At 37.0% G+C, this 22107-nt stretch overlaps 1 protein-coding gene across 1 annotated transcript; it reads right to left on the bottom strand.

Moving 5' to 3' along the window:
* Positions 1-13593: 13593 nt before the first annotated feature.
* LOC131405336 (olfactory receptor 11H6-like) lies at positions 13594-14559 on the bottom strand. Its single transcript, XM_058540395.1, has one exon. It carries the CDS (start codon positions 14536-14538, stop codon positions 13594-13596), a length of 945 nt encoding a protein of 314 aa, XP_058396378.1. The 5' UTR covers positions 14539-14559.
* Between the last annotated feature and the right edge of the window lie 7548 nt (positions 14560-22107).

Here is a 22107-nt window from a genome sequence, read left to right as displayed (position 1 = left end):
CCCTGTTGCTACATACACATTACTTTAAAGTGTTTGGTTCTCACATATGTTCAAGCTATTAAAAAAAAAAAAGAAACAGTTCTAGGAAAGGTCTTGTTAAAGACAATAGTAAATGTATCACAATTCATTTTTAAAAATTATATAATATACCATACATGCATAAAAGCCTATATAATGAATACACAAGTTTAAAGATTATAAAGTTTAGAAATGCCTGTGACTGACTTTACTCAAATAAAAAATACATAATATGACCAACACTTTAGAAGCCTGCTTTGAGCCTATTCCCAACTATGTCAGTCCCCTTATGCAGCATAGGGCAGGGGGAATTTTGTGTTAACAATTGCCTTGCTTTTTTCAGCTTTATCATTTATTTATCTCTAAATAAAAATGATGTAGTAGGGAATTCCTAAGACCACTTCCTCTACAGAAACACTGAAAAAAAATGGCCAAAATTGTCAGAAACATCTTTATGAGAACCCTGGAAAATAATCAAAGATTTACAACAACCAAGTGAATGCTTCATCAAGAAAAAGGCAAATAAAACATGGTAGGAGAGTTTTGTGGCATTTTAACTTACCCTTGCCCCATCCCCTTCTCAGCTCAGCAGCAGTCTTAAAGATAGAAGTCTATATTCCTAGTAGAGGTTCCTGGTTCCAGAGAAAGCATAGCGCACTTTGTTCTCAAAAGGTATTTATCAGTTTTGACCTGTCTAGGGGCTCCCTGAAAGACTACCACAGAGGGTTTGTCTTTATTTCACCTAATTTGGAACTCTCTCAGGGCATAGAAACAGCTAGGCAGAGGGCTTTCCCCAAAAACATTAAAAGGCAAATAAACCAGCCACTGCCACCTAGGGCAAAAGATATCAATTGAGATGATCAGTAAACACACTGAAAGTCCTGGGAGGAAAAGCTGGAGAGTGAGTGACTTTGGAGAATAAGAACTCTGAAGAGCTTCTACATATTCCTAGGAATCTCCCCAAACAGAGAATATCAATAAAGAGACAGATATTACACAAGAGAACTAAATAAAAATTCTACAGCTAAAAAGTACAATAACAAAAGTGAAAAATTCACTAGAGGGGTTCAACAATAGATTTGAGCAAGCAGAAGAATCACTGAACTTGAAGATAGGTCAACTGCCATTACTCAGTCTGAGAAACAGAAAGAGAAAGAATTAAGTAAAACAAATAGAGTCTAAGAGACCTGTGGGACACCACCAAATATATCAATATACACATAATGGGAGTCCAGAAGAAGAGAGAGAAGACAGTGACAGAAAGAATATTTGAAGAAATAATGGCCAAAAACTGCCCAATGATGAGAGACATGAATCTACATATCTAAGAAGCTCAATGTATTCCAAGTAGAATAAACCCAAAGAGATCCACACTGAGACACATTATAATCAAACTGTCAAATACAAAGACAGCAAAAGAATCTTGAAAGCAGCAAAAGAGAAATGACTCATTATAAACAACAGATACTAAATAAGATTAACAGCCAATTTCTCATCAGAAACCAGAGAGGCCAGAAGGCACTGGGATGAGTGCTAAAAGAAAAAAACTCAGGGCCGGCCCAGTGGCATAGTGGTAAGTATGTACACTCTGCTTTTGGCATCCTGGGGTTCGCAGGTTTGGATCTCGGCTGCTCACCGATGCGCTGCTTGTCAAGCCATGCTGTGGCAGCATCCCATATAAAGTGGAGGAAGATGGGCACAGGGGCCGGCCCTATGGCTTAGCAGTTAAGTGCACTCACTCCGCTACTGGAAGCCTGGGTTCGGATCGCGGCGCACACTGATGCACCTCTTCTCTGGCCATGCTGAGGCAGCGTCCCACATACAGCAACTAGAGAGAGGTGCAACTATGATGTACAACTATCTACTGGGGCTTTGGGGAGAAAAGGGGGGAAAAGAGGAGGAGGATTAGCAATAGATTTTAGCTCAGGGCCGGCCTTCCCCAGCAAAAAGAGGAGGATTGGCATTGAATTTAACTCAGGGCTGATCTTCCTCACAAAAAAAAAAAGATGGGCATGGATGTTAGCCCAGAGCCAGTCTTCCTCAGCAAAATGAGGAGGATTGGTGACATATGTTAGCTCAGGGTTAATCTTCCGGACAAAAAAAAAAAAAAAAAAACTCAACCAATAATTTTGTCAAACCTGCCCTACAAAAAAATGCTAAATGGAGTCCTAAAGGTTGAAATGGAAGGACAATGGAGAGTAACTCAAAGCCATATGAAGATACAAAAAACACTGGTAAAGGTAACTACATAGGTAAATATAAAAGCCAGTATTCTTGTATTTTTGGTTTGTAACTCTTCTTTTTGTCTGTGTGATTTAAAACATAAACATATAAAACAATAATTTTAAATCTATGTTAATGGGAAAATAATTCAGTGAGAGTAATTCTCAGAGGAAAATTAATACCAGTAAATTATCTACATTAAAAAATATATATATATCTCACCTGTCGAAAATTAGCTGTGCATAGATGTATGGGTTTATTTCTGGGCTCTCGATTCTGTTCCATTGATCTGTGTGTCTGTTTTTGTGCCAGTACCATGCCGTTTTGGTTACTATAGCTTTGTAGTATATTTTGAAATCAGGGAGTGTGATACCTCCAGCTTTGTTCTTTTTTCTCAGGATTCCTTTAGTTATTCGGGGTCTTTTATTGTTCCATATGGATTTTAGTATTCTTTGCTCTATTTCTGTGAAAAATGTTGTTGGAACTTTGATAGAGATTGCATTGGATCTACAGATTGCTTTAGGAAGTATGGACATCTTAACTATGTTAATTCTTCCAATCCAAGAGTATGGAATATCTTTCCATTTCTTTGTGTCTTCTTCAATTTCTTTCAACAATGTTTTATAGTTTTCAGTGTACAGATCTTTCACCTCTTTGGTTAAGTTTATTCCTAGGTATTTTAATCTTTTTGTTGCAATTGTAAATGGGATTGTATTCTTAATTTCTCTTTCTGCTACTTTGTTGTTAACGTATGTAAACACAACTGATTTTTGTATGTTGATTTTGTATCCTGCAACTTTACCATATTCGTTTATTATTTCTAAAACATACAATGGAGAAAGGAAAGTCTCTTCAATAAATAGTGGGGAAAACTGGACAGCCACATGCAAAAAAGTGAAAGTAGACCATTATCTTACAGCATACACAAAAATTAACTCAAAATGGATTAAAGACTTGAACGTAAGACATGAAACTTCTAGAAGAAAACATAGGCAGTACGCTCATCAACATTGGTCTTAGCAACATATTTTCAAGTACCATGTTGGACTAGGCAAGAGAAGCAATAGAAAAAAATAAACAAATGGGACTACATCAAACTAAAAAGCTTCTGCCCAGCAAAGGAAACCATAAAAAACAAAAACACAAACTAACAATTGGGAGAAGACATTTGCAAACCATATATCAGATAAGGGGTTAATATCCAAAATATATAAAGAACTCATTCATCTCAACATCAAAAATAAAACCTAACAATCCAATTAAAAAATGTGCAAAAGATCTGAACAGACATTTCTCCAAAGAAGACATACCAATGGCCAACAGACACATGAAAAGATGCTCCACATCATTAACAATCAGAGAAATGCAAACCAAACTACAATGAGATATCACCTCACGCCCGTCAGAATGGCTATAATTAACAACACAGGAAACAACAAGTGTTGGAGAGGATGTGGAGAGAAGGGAACTCTCATACACTGCTGGTGGGAGTGCAAACTGGTGCAGCTACTATGGAAAACAGTATGGAGATTCCTCAAAAAATTAAGAATAGAACTACCATATGATCCAGCTATTCCACTGCTTGGTGCTTATCCAAAGAATATGAAAACATCCATGCATAAAGATACATGCATCTCTGTGTTCATTGCAGCATTATTCGCAATAGCCAAGACTTGGAAGCAACCTAAGCGCCCATCAAGGGAGGAATGGATAAAGAAGATGTGGCATATATACACAATGGAATACTACTTAGCCATAAGAAATGATGAAATCCAGCCATTTGTGACAACATGGATGGACATTGAGGGTATTATTCTAAGCAAAATAAGTCAGAGGGAGAAGGTCAAATACCACATGATCTCACTCATAAGTAGAAGACAAAAACAACAACAAACAAACACGTAGAAACAGAGATTGGATTGGCGGTTACCCGGAGGGAAGGGAGGAGGGAGAAGGGCAAAAGAAATGATTAGGCACATGTATGCCGTGGTGGAATACAATTAGTCTTTGGGTGGTGAACATGATGTAATCTATGCAGAAATAGAAGTATAATGATGTACACCTGAAATTAATAACCATGTTATAAACCAATGTTACCACAATAAAATAAATAAATAAATAATAAAAAAAGAAAAATCTGAAATCAATAACCTAATGTTAGTTACACTTCAAATAAGAGGAAAGGAAAAACAAAGTAAACTGAAATCCACATAAGGAAGAACGTAATAAAGATTAGAACAAAGATAAACAAAATAGGAGAAAAACAATAGAGAAAAATCAATGAAATCAAAAGTTGGTTCTTTGAAAGGATCAAAAAAATTGACAAACTTTTAGCAGGACTAAGAAAAAAAGAGAGAATATCATTACTTTAAAAAAAAAGAAAGAAATGACCATGGGGACATTACTGTTGACCTTATCGAAATAAAAAGGTTTATAAGAAAATATATGAACAATTATATACCTATAATACTATGAACAAATTACATAACCTAGGAAGACACAAACTACCAAAACTCACTCAAAAAAAAAATAGAAAATCTGAATACACCTGTAATAAGTAGAGAGAACAAATTAGTAATCAAATCTGCCCAAAAAGGAAAACCCAGGGCCATATCACTTCAGTGATGTACTCTACCAAACACTTAAGAAGAATTAACACCAATTTTTCTCAAATTCCTCCAAAAAATAAAAAAAGAGAACACTTCCTAACTCATTTTATGAAGCTGGCAACACCTGATACCAAAGCAGACAAAGATACCAAAAGAAAATAAAACTGCACATCAATATCTCTATGAATATATGTATACAAAAATCCTCAACAAAACACTACCAAATTAGTATTTGGGTGGAGAACACGATGTAATCCATGCAAAAATAGAAGGATAATGATGTACACCTGAAATTTATACAATGTGATAAACCAATGTTACCACAATAAATAGAATGAATAAATAAATAAATAAATAAATAAATAAATAAATAAATAAATAAATAAATAAAATATTAAAAAAACAAACAAACGAAAAACACTACCAAATTGAATCCAGTGGTATATTAAAAACATCATAGAGGCCAGCCCAGCGGCGCAGTGGTTAAGTGCACACGTTCCGCTTCAGCGGCCCAAGGTTCGCAGGTTCAGATCCCAGGCGCGCACTGATGCACTGCTTGTCAAGCCATGCTGTGGCAGCATCCCATATAAAGTAGAGGAAGATGGGCATGGATGTTAGCCCAGGGCCAATCTTCCTCAACAAAAAAAAAAAAAAAAGAGGAGGATTGGCATTGGATGTTAGCTCAGGGTTGATCTTCCTCACCCAAAAAATAAAAACATTATACACCATGACCAAGAGGGATGCAAGAGTGGTTTGACATAAGAAATCCAAGTAATGCAAGAGTGGTTAAATATTGGAAAATCAGTCAACATAAAACACTATATTAAATAGAACGAAGGGGAAAAAACCAACATGATCATCTCAATTCACGCAGAAAAATCAATAGACAAATCCAATGCACTTCCATGATAAAAACACTCAACAAATTAAAACTAGAAGGAAACTTCCTCAACATGATAAAGGATATTTATAAACAACCCACAGCTAACATCATACTCATGGTGAAAGACTGAAAGCTTTCCCACTAAGATCAGGAACCAGATAAGGATGCTTGCTTTCACAACAATGTGAAAGCTTCCCAGCTTCCCCAGCTGTTTGGTTGCTCCCCAAGAGGCCTACTTCTTTCTCACCCCACCAAGAAACTGAGGTGATCTGCATGACTGACGGACTATGGAGAGGCTGGGAGCGCAGCAACCAGGGCTTGGAACGCATCAAAAAGACACTACTAACCACTTCATGATTCACTCTAGCTGCTTAAAGGACTCCATCAACAATGTTGAGTAGTGACTCTTCAACATTGCACTAGAAGTTCTAGCCAGTACAATTTGGCAATAAAAAAAACAAAAGTCATCCAAACTGGAAAGAGAGAGGTAAAGTTATCTCTATTCACAGATAATGTGAAACTTTATGCAGAAAATCACAAAGAATCCACACACACACACACACACACACACACACAAAAAAAAAAAAAAAAACCACTAGGACTAAAAATCGAATTTAGCAAAGTTTCAGGGTACTAGACCAATATACAAAAATCAGTCTTATTTCTATACACTAGCAATGAATAATCAGAAAAGGAAATTAAGAAGCCAAATCCATTTACAATAGCATCAAAAATAGTTAAATACTTAGAATTTATTTTAATCAAGATGATGCAAGAATTATGCACTGATAACTACATGACACTGTGAAAGAAATTTAAGATCTAAATAAATGGAGAGATATCATATGTTCATAGATTGCAAATCTTAATATTGTTAAAAATGGCAATATTCCTCAAAGTGATCTACAGAGTCAATGAAATCTCTATCAAAATTCCAGTGGTCTTTTTTACAGAAATGGAAATGTTGATTTTGAAATTCATAGAGAATCTGAAAAGACCCAAAAAAGCTAAAACAATCTTGAAAAGAGAAGAACAAAGTTAAAGGACTCATACTTTCCGATTTCAGAACTTACTACAATGCTATAGTAATCAAGATAGTGTGGTAGAGTATAGACATATAAATCAATGGAATAGAATTGAAAATCCAGAACTAAACCTGTATATCTATGATCAATTAAATTTTAACAATGTGCCAAGACCATTCAATGGAGAAAAAATAGTTTCTTCAAAAAATGGTGCTGGGACAGCTGGATATCACATGCAAAAGAACATAATTTGACCCTTACCTCACTCCAAATAAAAAAATTAACTCAAAATGGATCAAAGACCTAAACATAAAAACTAAAGCTATAAAACTCTTAGAAGAAAACAGATTTAAGACTTTGTGACCTTGGATTAGGCAATTCTTTTAGAGATGACACCAAAACTCAAGCAAAATAAAAAATAGATAAATTGGAAGTGATGTCAGCAGGATGGCAGAATAGGAGTTTTCACCATCATCTCACAGAAAATCAATTTTGACAGTCACCCACGGACAGGAGCACATCTGTGGGAGTCCAAGAATCCAGCAGAGAAGTTCCAGCATATCACTGAAGCAAAAAACCCAAGAATAGGCCATTGAAGATGGTAAGAAAAACAGTTTCACTTCACTCTTATCACCCAAAGCAGCACAGCTTAGTGTCAAGAAAGAGCCCCTCAGCCTGCAATTTCTCCCACAGGGGAAAGTGAGAGCCCAGCTTCCCAAACTGCGTGGGACACTGCCCAAGAGGCCCACTACTTTCTCATCCCACCCAGAATACTGAGAGGATCTGCACAACTGAGGGCTTATGGAGAGGCTCAGAGCACAGCAACCATGGCTTAGAACTCATCAAAGGGACACTACTAACCCCTTTGTGATTCACTCTACTAACTGCTTCAAAGACTCCATCAAGAAGCCCACCCACAAGCCTCTAAGAACACCTCACCTACAGATCCCACCCCATCTAGCACACAGGGACCACCAATGTCCCACACACTTCACCCTCCCCCATTGCCAACCTCATGTCCAGCTCCTGGCGTGCACTCCTGCAGACAGTGGTGAGCATTTACAGACAGCTAGAGAGCACATGTAGAAAGCAAGCCCAACTCTGTAGGATTCGGAGAAGGCTCACAACTTGAGCATTTCAGGACACTGCCCTAAGGAAAATGGAGGCTGTCAGCACCTGGCTGGCTTTGCAGGATAGAGAAAAGGTATACAATCTTAAGAATTCTCCCACAAGAAGGATAAGGAGTGTGGAACAGGCAAATCCACAGAAAATGAATCCTGGAGCCAGCCCCGTGGTGTAGCAGTTAAGTGCGCGTGCTCCACTGCTGGAAGCCCAGGTTCGGATCCTGGGTGCGCACCGATGCACCGCTTGTCAGGCCATGCTGTGGTGGCGTCCCATATAAAGATGGAGGAAGATGGGCACAGATGTTAGCCCAGGGCCAGACTTCCTCAGCAGAAAGAGGAGGATTGGCATGGATGTTAGCTCAGGGCTAATCTTCCTCACAAAAAAGAAAAGAAAATGGATCCCTAGCCAGACTCACAATGCCTAGCCAGACTGATTAGTGGAGACATTTCTCTCCTGAAACAAGTCAGTAAAGACTGGAGGAAGTGACTGTTCCTTCAAATGTGAAGATAGCAACACAAGTCTTCAAGGAAACGTGACAATATCAAAGGAACATAATAATTTTCTAGTAACTGACCCCAAAGAAATGGAGACCTATGAATTGCATGATGAAGAATTCAAAATAATTATCTTAAAGAAGCTCAGTAAGCTACAAGAAAACATAGATGGACTACCCAATGAAAGCAGGAAAATAATACGTGAAAAAAATAAGTACAACAGAAAGAAATCATAAACAGGAATCAAATTCTAGAGCTGAATAATACAATGAATGAAATTAAAAATGCAATAGGGAGCATCAACAACAAACTTGATTGAGCAGAAGAAAAAAACTGTGAACTCAAAGACATGTCATTTGAAATTATCCAGTCAGAGGAGGACAAAGAAGAAAGAATGAAGGAAGCCTATATGAATTATGGGACACCATCAAGCAAAACAACCTGCACATTATGGGAGTCCCAGAGGAGTAGAGAGAGAAAGGAGCAGAAACCTAACTTAAAGAAATAATGGCTGAAAATCCTGAAATCTGGGAGAGGTATGGTCATCCTGGTACATGAACCTAGAAGGTCCCCAAACACATTCATGTGGAATTTAAAAAGAGGAATTTATCCATTCACCTGTTGATGGATGTTTGGGTTGTTTCCACTTTTGTGTTATTATAAATAAACCTGCTAGGAACATTTGTGCACAAATCTTAGTTTGGCATATGCATTTTTTTTTTCTGAAGTAAACAGCTATGGGTGAAATGTCTTTATCAAATGGTAGAAGCATGCTTTACTTTTTAAGAAACTGCCAAACTGTTTTCCAAAGTCCTTATCATTTTGCATTCTCACTAACAGTGTATGAAAGCTCTGGTTCCTTTATAACATCACCAACACTTGTATGGTCAGTCTTTTTAATTTTAGTCATTCTGGTATGTACATAGTGATAGTTCATTGTGGTTTTAATTTGTATTTCCCTAAGGACTAACAATGTTGAATATATTTTCATTTGCTTATCTGCCATCTGTATATGTTCTGTTCAATGTCCAAATCTTTTTTCTATTTTTTATTGCATCATTTCTTTTCTTATTATTGATTTGTTAGTGTTCTTTATGTATTCTGATGCAAGTTAAACAGGTATATGATTTGCCAATATTTTCTTGCACTCTGTGGCTTGTCTTTTCATTCTCTTAATAGTTTCTTTCCAAGAGCAAATATTTTTAATTTTCATGGAGTCCAATATATTAAATTGTTCTTTTATGGATCATGCTTTTGGTGTTGTACTTAAGAAATCTTTGCCCAAGCCAAGGTCACAAGGATTTTACCCTATGTTTTCTTTTAGATGTTTTATAGTTTTTAGGCTCTATATTTAGGACCATGACCCATTTTGAGTTAATTTATGTGAATTTTGTGAGGTGTTGAAATATTGATGTTCAATTTTTTGGATATGGATATACAATTATTCTAGCACAATGTATTAAAAAGACTCTCCTTTCTACACTCAATTGCTGTTGCACCTTTGTTGAAAATCAGTTTTCTACATATCTGGGCCTATTTCTGGACTCTATTTTGTTCTACTGATCAATTTATTTAACCTAATGCCAATACCATGTGGTTTGATTATTGAAGCTTTATAGTAAGTCTTAAAATGAGTAGTGTTACTCCTCCAACTTTGTTTTGTCTAATCTAACTTCTTTGTATTTCCACATGGATTTGAAAATTAGCTTGCCAATTTCTACCGAAAAAACCTCCTGGGAGTTTGATTAGAATGGCACTGAATCCATAGATCATTTTGGGAAGACTTGATATCTTAACGATACTGAGTTTTCCAACCCGTGAACAAGTTATATCTTTACATTTATTTATATCTTCGTAATTTCTCTCAGCAATGTTTTATAGCTTTCCTTGTATGGGTCTTCCACATCTTTTATCAGATTTGTCTCTAATATTTTTGAAGCTATTGTAGATGGTATTTTTATATCAATTTCTGATTGTTACTAGTACAAGCATGTAGAAATACAGGAGATATTTGTATATGGTTCTTGTACCTTGAAATCTTGCAAAACTCACTTATTAGAGTCTAGTAGCCTTTTTGTAGATCTCACTGAATTTTCTACACAGATGATCATTTCATATCTAATGAAAAACAATCTTACTTCTTTCTATCAATTGAGATGCCATTTATTTCTTTTCTTTGCCTGCTTGCACTACCTAGCACTTCCAGTACAATGTTGAATGGAAGTGGCAAAAGCAGATATTCTTGTCCTGTTTCTGAGTTTAAGGGGAAAGCATTCACTTTCACCAGTATGATGTTAGCTATTGGTTTTTGAAAATGCTCTTTACAGATCAACGAAGTTTCTATCTATCCTCAGTTTTATAAGAACTTTCATCAAGAATGGTTGTTGGCTAGAATATAGTTTAATATGCACAGGTACATTATGTATTACCTAGATATTTATGTGCCAACTTGAGCATTTAACTATATTATCTAATAGGGTTTAAATCGGAGAACTAATGTCAAATTTCAAACAACCCCTTGCTGAGAAAAGTTCTGCCCTTAACTTTCAATCATGTCAGGAATAACTATTTCCAAAACTTCCTGCCTCTTTTTCAGTTCTAGGACACCTTTTCCTTCAACCCCTCACTTCTCTTGAAAAAGCAGATGTGGGAGCCCTGAACAGGAAAATTGCTGCCACTAGAGAAAGAAACCTAAAAGCCTCTTGAGACAATTATGTTATCAACATTTCCTTCCATTTTTATGAATACTCTTCCAAAGTTAACTTCTACATGATAAAAGAGAACTTTGGAATTCAAATTTAAGAGTTATTAATCTTTGACTTGGGTGGACATGCAATTAACTCTAAATTTTATTCTTAGGATATTTTGGGTCAGACTTTTCGGTTAAGAGAGATCAGCAGAAGAGTGATATTTAGACCATAATTCTTAGATTTTGGATAAACTGCTTCTATTGAGTTATACTTCTATATAACGCTTTTGAATTTTATTAAGGAATGCTATAAGTAGCAGCTCTCTTGAACCAGTGATTATAAATATAGATATAGATATAGATATAGATATAGATATAGATATAGATATAGATAGATATAGATATATAACATTATTTGGGAGACGATTGTTCATATATCTCTTACTCTCTTTTACATGAATCCCCATGAAAGAAATTATTTTGGAACTAGGAGCCAGCCATGTAGCTTCCCCTGAGGAACCTGTTTGTTTTGGGGGAGTTTTTTTAGAGATAATGAAAATCATATAAGAGGTAATGTTTTCCCATTCATCACTTTGCTTTACAGGGAGTTCATAACACATTCAGAGACTTGACTTTTTACCAGCATAAGATCTTATGATCACAAACCTTCATTCTATTTTTTTCTTTTTAAATTCATATGTCTCTTCTTTCTTTGTACATTTTTTGTTGGATACTTCAAATCCTTGATGGAACAAGGAAGGATATAGTAAACTAAAGGCATTTTTAATTAAACATGTTAGTAAATAAGTAATTGCAAGTTAAGAATTTCTTAGAAGGTAGAGATTTTTATTAAGAGGGGATGTATTAATGTGGAATTTTTATTAAGCCTTCCCCTTCGTATATGGTATTGAACAGGCTTCCCCAAAGTTCAGATAAAACACTTTTTATTGTTTCCTAGTAAGTTCTAGATGATCCGATAACACCTACCTCTCCAGTCTTATATACCATTTTCCTCTGGATAGCCAAAATTAACTTTTATTATCTTTGAAAACTCCATAATTATACCTGCACTTAAGTGGAACTTAATTCTCCTAGATCTTTGCATGGCTTTTCTCCTTATTTTGAAATATCACCTCCTCACAAAAACATTCTCTGACCATCTGATCTAAATTATGCCCTATCCTACCCCAACAACTTTTACATTTACACTCTCTTTTATTCTTTTTGTATTTCTTATGACTTCTAGAATTACAGATTTATGCATTTATCTGCTTATTATGTGTCTCCCTCACTAGAATGTAAGTTTTACAGAGGCAGGGACTTTATACATTGATGTAATTCCAGTGCACATCAAAGAGGTAAATAAATTTTTATTGAATGAAGGAATGAAATGCATCAACCGCAGACACCAAATGACCAACTTAGTTTTGACCAAATTGTTGGGCCCAATCACCTAGAGCTGTCATCACATTCCTCTGCATCCATCTTCATCTCAGTATCTTAGAATCACTGACTTTTGCTCTCTCTCTGTTTTTATCTCTTTGGGGCTTTGGCTCAACTCAACCTTCCCTCATGTAGAACTAACCCAAATTCTAATGCCACTACATGCCAATCTTCTTTTAAAATGTAAACCTATTTCCAGATATCTTAATTATGTTTCACAGGTAGTAAAAGGTAAGAAGAATGTACTCTATTTCTTATTTTATAAAGGGAGGACTTGAAGATCAAGGCAGGAAATGAAACTTCTGCTACTGTCATGTGCTTTTCAGAAACCTATAGTGCTCATTGTAACTTCTTTCACTTTTCCCAACTAATATCAGATTTTTATTTGTCTGTCCACGTTATATATTTACTTAAAATAATGGCTCTATAAGTTCAAGGTGCACCAGAATCACCTGAGTAACATTAAAATAGGAATTTCCAGGGCCCTCTTCAAAGATTGTGATTTAGGAGATTTGGAGAAAGGTCTGGGAATCTGCTCTTTTAAAGAGCTCCCCAAATAATTATGAAACAGACAGGTTTGAGAGACAGTGTTGTAGAGCATTATTAGCCTTTTGGATGCCAGTTAAATAAAAATTGGGGGTTCCATTATGATTTGATTGGCACTAATTTCCTTTTTTCTGAATTTAACAAGTGTGAAAGCTCCACTCTTCTGCAGGAGTAGAGCAGAGATCTTTAGGCCAAAAAAAAACAAGTGCAAGAATGGATGCACTTAATAGAGATCAAAAAAGTATGAGGTCAAGGACTAGGTATGTGATCACAGATAAAAGAGTAAACAGTTATTGGAGGTCAGGGTAGAAGAAGCTAAAGTTCAGACATCCAGGTCATTTAACTCAAGTTAACATATACCAAATCCTGATTTGCAGGCAAAGTCTGGTTTAATTGGGTGAACTCTTATCCATTACTTTATTAGGCAGAAATAGATGAATTCACATCTGCATCTCTATGTGCAAAAGAATAAAGACCAACTTTTGGCAATAGAAATGGGATAAAATAATCGTTCTGATCTTGATCCACTCATGAGCTCTCATTCGCTTTGACTAATTTTTGTCCATATCTGCATTTTTCTTAAGGCAGCCTTCATGTCCTTGTTCCGGAGAGTGTAGATCAGTGGGTTTACAAGTGGGGTCACTGATGAGTAGAACAAGGTTACAATCTTCTGTATCCCAGATGGATTTCCAGAGGTTGGGCTAATGTACATGACCATGAGGGTTCCATAGAACAGTGACACTACAACCAAGTGGGAACCACAGGTGGAGAAGGCCTTACGTCTGCCAGCTGCTGAAGGGACATGCAACACTGCTCTGAGAACCAGGGTATAAGACCCAAGGATAAAGAAGAAGGTGAGGAAGATAATAAGAGAGCTCAATATAGAACAGGAAAGCTCAATTCCAGGAGCAGGGATGCAGGACAGGGCCAGAAGAGGACCAGGGTCACAGACAAAGTGGTCAATGGTATTGGGGCCACAAAAGGGGAGTTGTGTGATAAAAGAGATAGGGACTGGATAGCAGAGGAAGGCCGTTACCCAGCAGAGGGCCACCAAGTTCACGCAAAGATGACTGCTCATGATGGTAGGATAGTGGAGAGGCCGACAGATGGCCAAGTACCGATCAAAAGCCATGAGGGGAAGTAAGAAGGTCTCAGTGGTGCCCATGGAGAAGAAGAAGTAGAACTGGAGGAAGCAGGCAGGGAAAGAGATGGTTTTGGTCTCAGATAGGAAGTTCTTTAACATATTGGGAACAGTGGTGTTGATGTAACAGATCTCCAAGAAGGAGAAGTTGGCCAGCAGAATGTACATAGGGGTATGGAGCCTGCGATCCAGCTTCACTGCACAGACAATGGCCCCATTCCCCACCAGTGTCAGGATGTAGGACACAGAGAATAGCATGAAGAGGAGGACCTGAAGCTCTCTGGAGCAGGGAAAACTCAGGAGTATGAATTCAGTCACTGTGTTGACTCCTGACATATTCATGGCTTCTTAAAGGGTGGAGAGGAAAAAATGACAAAGACAAAAATGACCTTTTTCCCTAATGCTCAGGAATACTTTTCTTTAGAGATCTCTAAGTCCCTCAGATTCTATTGTTCTATTAAATAAATAATATAACTATATTGCCAAAGACTATCAAACTTTGAAAGTGCTTGATATGATCAGACTTTGAATTTTGGACTCTCATTCCTCTTCCAGAATGTTCTCACAGCAAAAGACAGGATCTTATGCAATAAGCAGCTTAGAGAAGGTTAATGACAGTACTTACAAATGTAAGTAGGTATGAAACCATGTACTTATATCTATAGGATAAGATATAAATGACTCTTACTATTGAACACAGAATTTCAAATACTTGGATCTTTGGAATCAGAGACATAAATATTAGGCATCATAAGAGAAGAGGCAGAAAGTTAACAAATAACACACTGAAATCTTTATGCATTTCACTTTTATTCTGGATCAGTGTTGAAATTATAAGTGTTGGCATCTTAAGGTGGTCTGATAGCCAAGACAAAAAAATGTCAAATGTGCCATCCTTTCTTCAGTATTCATCAAAGTCTAACTCAAGAAAAGTTTGAACATCCAGACACCTGCATAATGGCTTTCAATTTGGTCCCATCTTTCACCTGTTGAATTAAAATACTTCTTTAAAACCTTGGTCTAGGTTAAAACTCTGCTTATAGGTAGAAAAAGTGAGCAATGTATCTGGTATATTATGTAAGGATTTGGAGGGTTTTACCTGAGGTCTCAGGATTCCTAAAAAGGCTTCTTTTCTTCTGGTTTATAGATAGATGTAGAGGATTACAAATGTCAGATACTCCCAAGCAGAGACCTCTGGGAACCAAGGACAATGGTGAGAGCCATAAACTATCTCTCTCTGGACAAGGAATCCTCTTCCATTTCTCCACCCCTTCTGTCGCCCTCATCATATTATAGATGCGGAAAGTTGGAGTTGTTTTGGGAAGTGGACAGAGAATCTTTGTGAAAACTTCCTTCTCTGAGTTAGTCTTTGATATTATGTGACTTCCATGGAGAGAAAAGCAAAATAAAACCATTGAAATAGGCTAAGACTCTGTTGTCAGTCATTTGGTCTTAATTTGTTAATTTATTTTAGGATCCCCTCCATTAGTGGGGGACAGTCATCATTTGGATCTAAATGACCCAAAGTGACATGATTGAGTAACAATATTTATTCAGGAAAATATAAGCGTAGAATGCAGACCCAGACACTTTTCCTAAAAGGATTCTAGCCAAGAAGATTTATTAATTTATTAGTTACAAAACGTGTTACTTTCCAGATCATGTAATGTCATAGCTTTAAGGATGATCTTGATGATTGCAATTAGTGACACAAGAGATGGGAGAAATTAAGAATTTTCCACATCACACTTCACTGTAAGGCTCCTGTTCGGTCTGTGAATAGATCATATTTGGCACAGTAAAGCTGTCAATAATTTCTCTGTAGCAGGAATTGAGAGTAACTCAGAAGCCAAAGAAACCATGAGGAAAGAGTGAAAACAGCAAGAAATATTTGGTGACTAATGTGTAAGAGGATTTCAATGGCTTGTAAACCATGTGGGAGTGAACTCACCAATCTGGAGTGCTCAATCATCTTGTTGTCCCTCCTCGCAATGGCTGATCATCTGCTCTGTGGCAGAGCCAAACATGGCTAAAAACAGGGAGAGCTTAAGTTTTTTTCTGTCTTGCTCCTCAGAGCCACTTTGTCAGTCATTTCCAGATGTCACTTCGCTAACATACTGTTCCCCCAAAGACCTAGTTCTGACTGGGTGCCCCTCCTGGTTAATAAGGACAGAATTTACATACTATTGAGGATCCTTCCTCATCTTCATCTCTCTCACTTCCCTGATTCCCAGCCCTCTTGGTTTTAAAGATGAATCTGCTTACATTAATTCAAGTAACTTGAGGTGTTATTTTCTCTACGGTCATACAAAAGAAGGAAGAGCTAAAAAGCACACCTAAGAACTGTCCTGTACTTGTATCTCTTCTGAACCCATCTCCTCATAGAACTGGCAGATCTGACTTGTAATCTCTAATTTCACTGCAGCAAAAGGCAAGCAAGATGAAGGGCATGGCATCCTTGGCAGCCAGCAGCCCAGAGAGGATTACATTTGGAACTCGATATTGGTTTGGAGAGAAATTGGCATATTGGCACACAATAGAGACTTATCTACGTTGCTCTGAAACCTACGTCTTATTCCTCCTAAGGGATATAGTCTCTTGTGAATTCTGAGAGTGAGAACTTATGAGGGAAGATTGTCAATCATATCCCAAATGTTCCCTTCCCTCAGGAGCCCACTAACCACCCTTTGGGACCCAATTTCTCCAATGCTGAATGATCATCTCATGCTACTCTTAGAGCAGATGTTTATTTTGTTCTATAAACAGGTTTCTGGTATAGTGTAATCACTATAAGCAAATATAGCAAGCCCTATAAGCAACACCACCTTAGCTGGAACACAAGATTTTTGTTTTTCTTCTTATTCCTTTACATTCAATTTCATTCATTTTTTGAGTCTGTCTACAAGTTTTGGACTCTCTTATTTGTCAATGTCAGAGTTATCTCTTCAGATTTCTCATTCTTTTTCCTATTGACTCACTCAATGGCTTGAAAGGGGTTACTCCCTTTTTTGGTTAAATGCTTTGTCTCTCAGGCCAGGTCTGTGCTTCTAGCGTGATAGTGACAAGTAAATACCATTTCTGGGCGAACAGGTCTCAGGAGTGGAAACCATGGGGCATGGCATGTTGTAAAATGTCAAAATTCTAGAAGATACCTCCCCATCTAGCCCTTTAGGTTACTTCAAACTGTTTTTAGCACATATCCCTAAAAGTTGGCATGATTGTTGAAATTTTCTTGCTTCTTTTAAACAAGGCATTGCTGAGACAGATGACTCAAACTTTTGGACCCCTGTGTTTTCTTTTTTTTGACTGAAGTATAATTGATATATAAAATTATGTTAGTTTCAGGTGTACAATATAATGATTTGATAGTTGTATATACTGCAAAATGATCACCACAATAAGTCTACTTAACATCTGTCACCACACATAGTACAAATATTTTTTATTGTGATGAAAACTTTTAAGATATACTCTTTTAAAATATGCAACTTTCAAATATGCAATACAGTACTATTAACTATAGCCACCATGCCATATATTATAGCTCCTGAACTTAATTATCTTATAACCAGAAGTTTACACATTTTGACTACTTTCTCCCAGTTCCCCCACTGCCCCCCCCACCTCTGGTAACCATCAATCTTTTCTCTATTTCTATGAGCTCATTCTTTTTTGATTCCACATATAAGTGAGATCATATAGTATTTGTCTTTCTCTGACTTATTTCGCTTAGCATAATGTCCTCAACATGCAACCATGTCATCATAAGTGGCAGGATTTTCTTCTTTTTTTATGGCTGAATAATATTTTGTTATACATATATATATATATATCACATTTTCTTTATCCATTCATTAATCAGTGGCCACTGAGATTGTTTCCAAGTCTTAGCTATTGTAAATAACGTTGCAATGAACATGGTGGTGCAGATATCTCTTCAAGATAGTGATTTTGTTTCCTTCATATATATATGCCCAGAAGGGAACTATTGAATCATATGGTAGTCCTATTTTTAATTTTTTGAGGAATCTCCATACTGTTTTCCATAGTGAATGTACCAATTTACATTCCCACTAACAGTGTACAAAGGTTCCCTTTTCTCCATACTCTCATCAGCACGTGTTATTTCTTGTCTTTTTGATGATAGCCATACTAACAGCTGTGAGGTGATATTTCATTGGTTTTGATTTGCTTTTCCCTCCCTCATGAAGAAAGAGACTTGTGAAATACTCCCTCATTTTAATAAAAAGTGATAAAGTAGTAATAAGGAAGATAAATAGCAAGTATAATCCTAGTTCTATCCTAACCGATACAGTTGTAAAAACTAAATAATAATGTATGTAAAATACCTAGAATGTGGTGAGTACTCAATAATCTGAGTCTTCCCTTTTTCCCTTCTTTTGTGTTAAACCTCATGCAAAATTTCCTCTGGAAGGAATATTTCTGTTATTCTGTTTTGTAATTTCTTACATATATGAATAAAACAATTCATGCATATACATATGTATTTATACTCTACCCTTTCTGCAAAACAATACAAATTATGGAAACAAAAAATTTACACCTATGGGCTGGCCTGGTGGCGTAGCAGTTAAGTTTGCGAGCTCCGCTTCGGCAGCCTGGGGTTCACAGGTTCAGATCCCAGGTGCTGACCCACACACCGCTTGTAGAGCCATGCTGTGGCGGCATCCCATATAAAGTAGGGGAAGATGGGCATGGATGTTAGCCCAGGGCCAATCTTCCTCAGCAAAAAGAGGAGGGTTGGCAACGAATATTAGCTCAGGGCTAATCTTCATCACACACACACACACACACACACACACACACAATGTAAATCTAAATGAACAAAGCTAGGAGTAACCATAGGAAGAGAAGGAGATAGAATTGTATCAGAAAACCTAAGTTAAAGAAAGCTATCACAGCTAACATCTCACTTAATGGTGAGAAACTTAAAGCTTTCCCACTAAGATCAGGTACAAGGCAAGGATGTTCCCTCTCACCACTCCTTTTCAACATCAAACTGGAAGGACTTGCTAATGCACTAAGACAAGAAAAGGTATACATATTGGGAAGGAAGATATAAGACTGTTGTTTTTTGCAGATGACATGATCATCTACATAGAAAATCTGAAAGAATTAATAAAAAAAACTCCTGGAACTAATAAGTGGTTTTAACAAGGTTGCAGGATACAAGTTTAATAAACAAAAGTCAACTGTTTTCCTATATACCAGTAATGAACAAGTGGAATTTGAAATTAAAAACACAATATTATTTACATTAGCACCTCAAAAAATGAAATATTTAGGTATAAATCTAACAAAATATGTTCAAGATCTTTATGAGGAAAAGTTGATGAACAAAATCAAAGAAGAACCATATGAATGGAGAGATAGTCCATGTTCATGGATAGGAAGATTAATATTATCAGGATGTCAGTTTTTCCCAACTTGATTTACAGAAGCAATGCAATCATAAATAAAATACCAGAAATTATTTTACGGACATTAACAAATTGATTATAAAGTTTATAAGGAAAAAGATCCAGAATAGTCAATACAATATTGAAGGAGAAGAACAAAGTTGGACAACTGATGCTATCTGACTTCAATACTTACTATAAAGCTGTAGTAATTAAGACATTGTGGTACTGGCAAAAGAATAGACAACTAGATCAATGGAACAGAACAGAGAGCCCAGAAATATAGTGAACTGATCTTTCACAAATCAGCAAAGGCAATATAATGGAGCAAAGACAGTCTCTTCAACAAATGATGCTGAAACAACTGAACCTCCATCCACATGCAAAAACATGAAAATAGATTCAAACCTTTCACCCTTCACAAAAATGAACTCAAAATGGATCATAGACCTAAGTGTAAAATGAAAAACTATAAAACTCTTAGAAGATAACACAGGAGAAAACCTAAATGACCTTGGGTATGGTGATGCCTTTTTAGATACAAGACCAAAGACACAATCTATGAAAGAAATAATTGATAAGCTGGACTTCATTAAAATTAAATGCTTCTGCTCTGTGAAAGACAATGTTAAGAAAAAGAGAAGACAAACCACAGACTAGGAGAAAATATTTGTAAAAGACGTATCTGATAAACAACTGTTATCTAAAATATGCGAAGAACTCTTAAAAATGCAAAAATAAGCAAACAATCTCAACAAAAAATGGGCCAAAGACCTTAACAGACACCTCACCAAAGAAGACATACAGATGGCAAATAAGCATATGAAAGGATTTTCCATATCACATGTAATCACGGAAATACAAATTAACAATAATTAGATACCACTACACACCTATTAAAATGGTCAAAATCCAGAACACCACCAAGATCAAATGCTGATGAGGATGTGGAGCAATAGGAACACTCATACATTTCTGGTGTGAATGCAAAATGGTACAGCCACTTCAGAGGACAGTGTGGTGGTTTCTTACAAAACTAAGCACACTCTTACCATACCACTCAGCAATGGCACTCCTTGGTATCTACTCAAAGGAATTGAAAACTTATGTCCACACAAAAACCTGCACACGGATGTTTATAGTCGTTTTATTTATAATTGCCAAACTTGGAAGCAACCAAGATGCCCTTCAGCAGGTGAATAGATAAATAAACTGTGGTACATCCAGACAATGGAATATTATTCAGTGCTAAAAATAAATGATCAAACCATGATAAGACATAGAGGAACCTTAAATGCATATTACTAAGTGAAATAAGGCAATCTGAAAAGGCTGCAGACTGTATGATCCCAACTATGACATTCGGGACAGGGCAAAAACTACAGAGATAAAAGGATGAATGGGGGGAAGAGGGGCAAAACCACCCCACCAGGGACGTGTCTGCAGTCTCCCAAGATTGGAACTTCAAGGCTCCGTTTGCCACCTCCCCCTCAGGAGAATGTTAGGAACTGAGAGAGAAGGAAACATTAAGAGTGCTCACACGACAAGATTATAAGTCTAAACACCCAGTTGACGTGGATGCTCGCACCTCATACCACAGGCTAACTGGCACCTCTCAGAGGCGGCGCTCCATCCCGCTTTCCTAGCGCAGACTCCGGGCGCCCTTGCGAGGCGGTGACGCGGGTGCCCAGCCGGGCACGCTGACGTCACCGTGGTGGGCGTGCGCTCTGCGGGGGCGGGGGGCTTTGGGAACGCTGGACCTCATCCTGCCTGTTGGCGTCTCGGTTCAGCGCCACTGCTCTGGGGTCTGAGGAGGCTGCCAGGTGGCTCCGCAGCTTCCGTGTTTGCTGCTCGGCACCGTGACTTAAAGCCTGAAGAGTCTACTTTTTTCCCCTGCAAAAATAAATCCGATTTGGAGACCCAGGGGGGAAAAACATTAATGTTTGCCAGGGCTTGGGGAAGAGAGGATTTTTTAGGGCAGTGAGAATATTCTGTATGCTATTATAATAATGGATATATGTCTTTATACATTTGTCCGAAACCTTAGACTGTACAACATCAAGTGTGACCCATGAAGTAAACTGTGGACTTTGGGTGATTATGATGTGTCAGTGTAGGTTCATCGTTGGTAAAAAATGTTACCACACTGGTGAGTGATGTTGATAATGGGGGAGGCTATGTATGTGTGTGGGCAGGGGGTATATGAGAAATCTCTGTCTTCCTCTCAATTTTGTTGTAAACCTGAAACTGCTCTAACAAAATTATCTTAAAAAAGAAAACTATCAAACTTCTGTCAGAAAATATAGTAGCTATAAATGAACTCCCCAATAAAGAACTAAAAAGCTTAGTAAAATATATAATACACCAACACACTCACAACACACAAGAAACAAGATACTGTGAGTGAGAGACAACATAAACAACAAACAGATCAGATCAATAAATAAAACCTTCAATTTCAGAATAAAACATTTTTGAGCGTCCTAGAATC

The sequence above is a fragment of the Diceros bicornis genome, chromosome 5, assembly GCF_020826845.1.
Source record: "Diceros bicornis minor isolate mBicDic1 chromosome 5, mDicBic1.mat.cur, whole genome shotgun sequence".
In the NCBI taxonomy this organism is placed as follows: Eukaryota; Metazoa; Chordata; class Mammalia; order Perissodactyla; family Rhinocerotidae; genus Diceros; species Diceros bicornis.
This window is presented reverse-complemented; position numbering and strand designations above follow the sequence as displayed.

Excerpts from the sequence above, each read along its gene's own strand:
- LOC131405336 (XM_058540395.1), bottom strand. The coding sequence starts at position 14,538 with ATGAATATGTCAGGAGTCAACACAGTGACTGAATTCATACTCCTGAGT.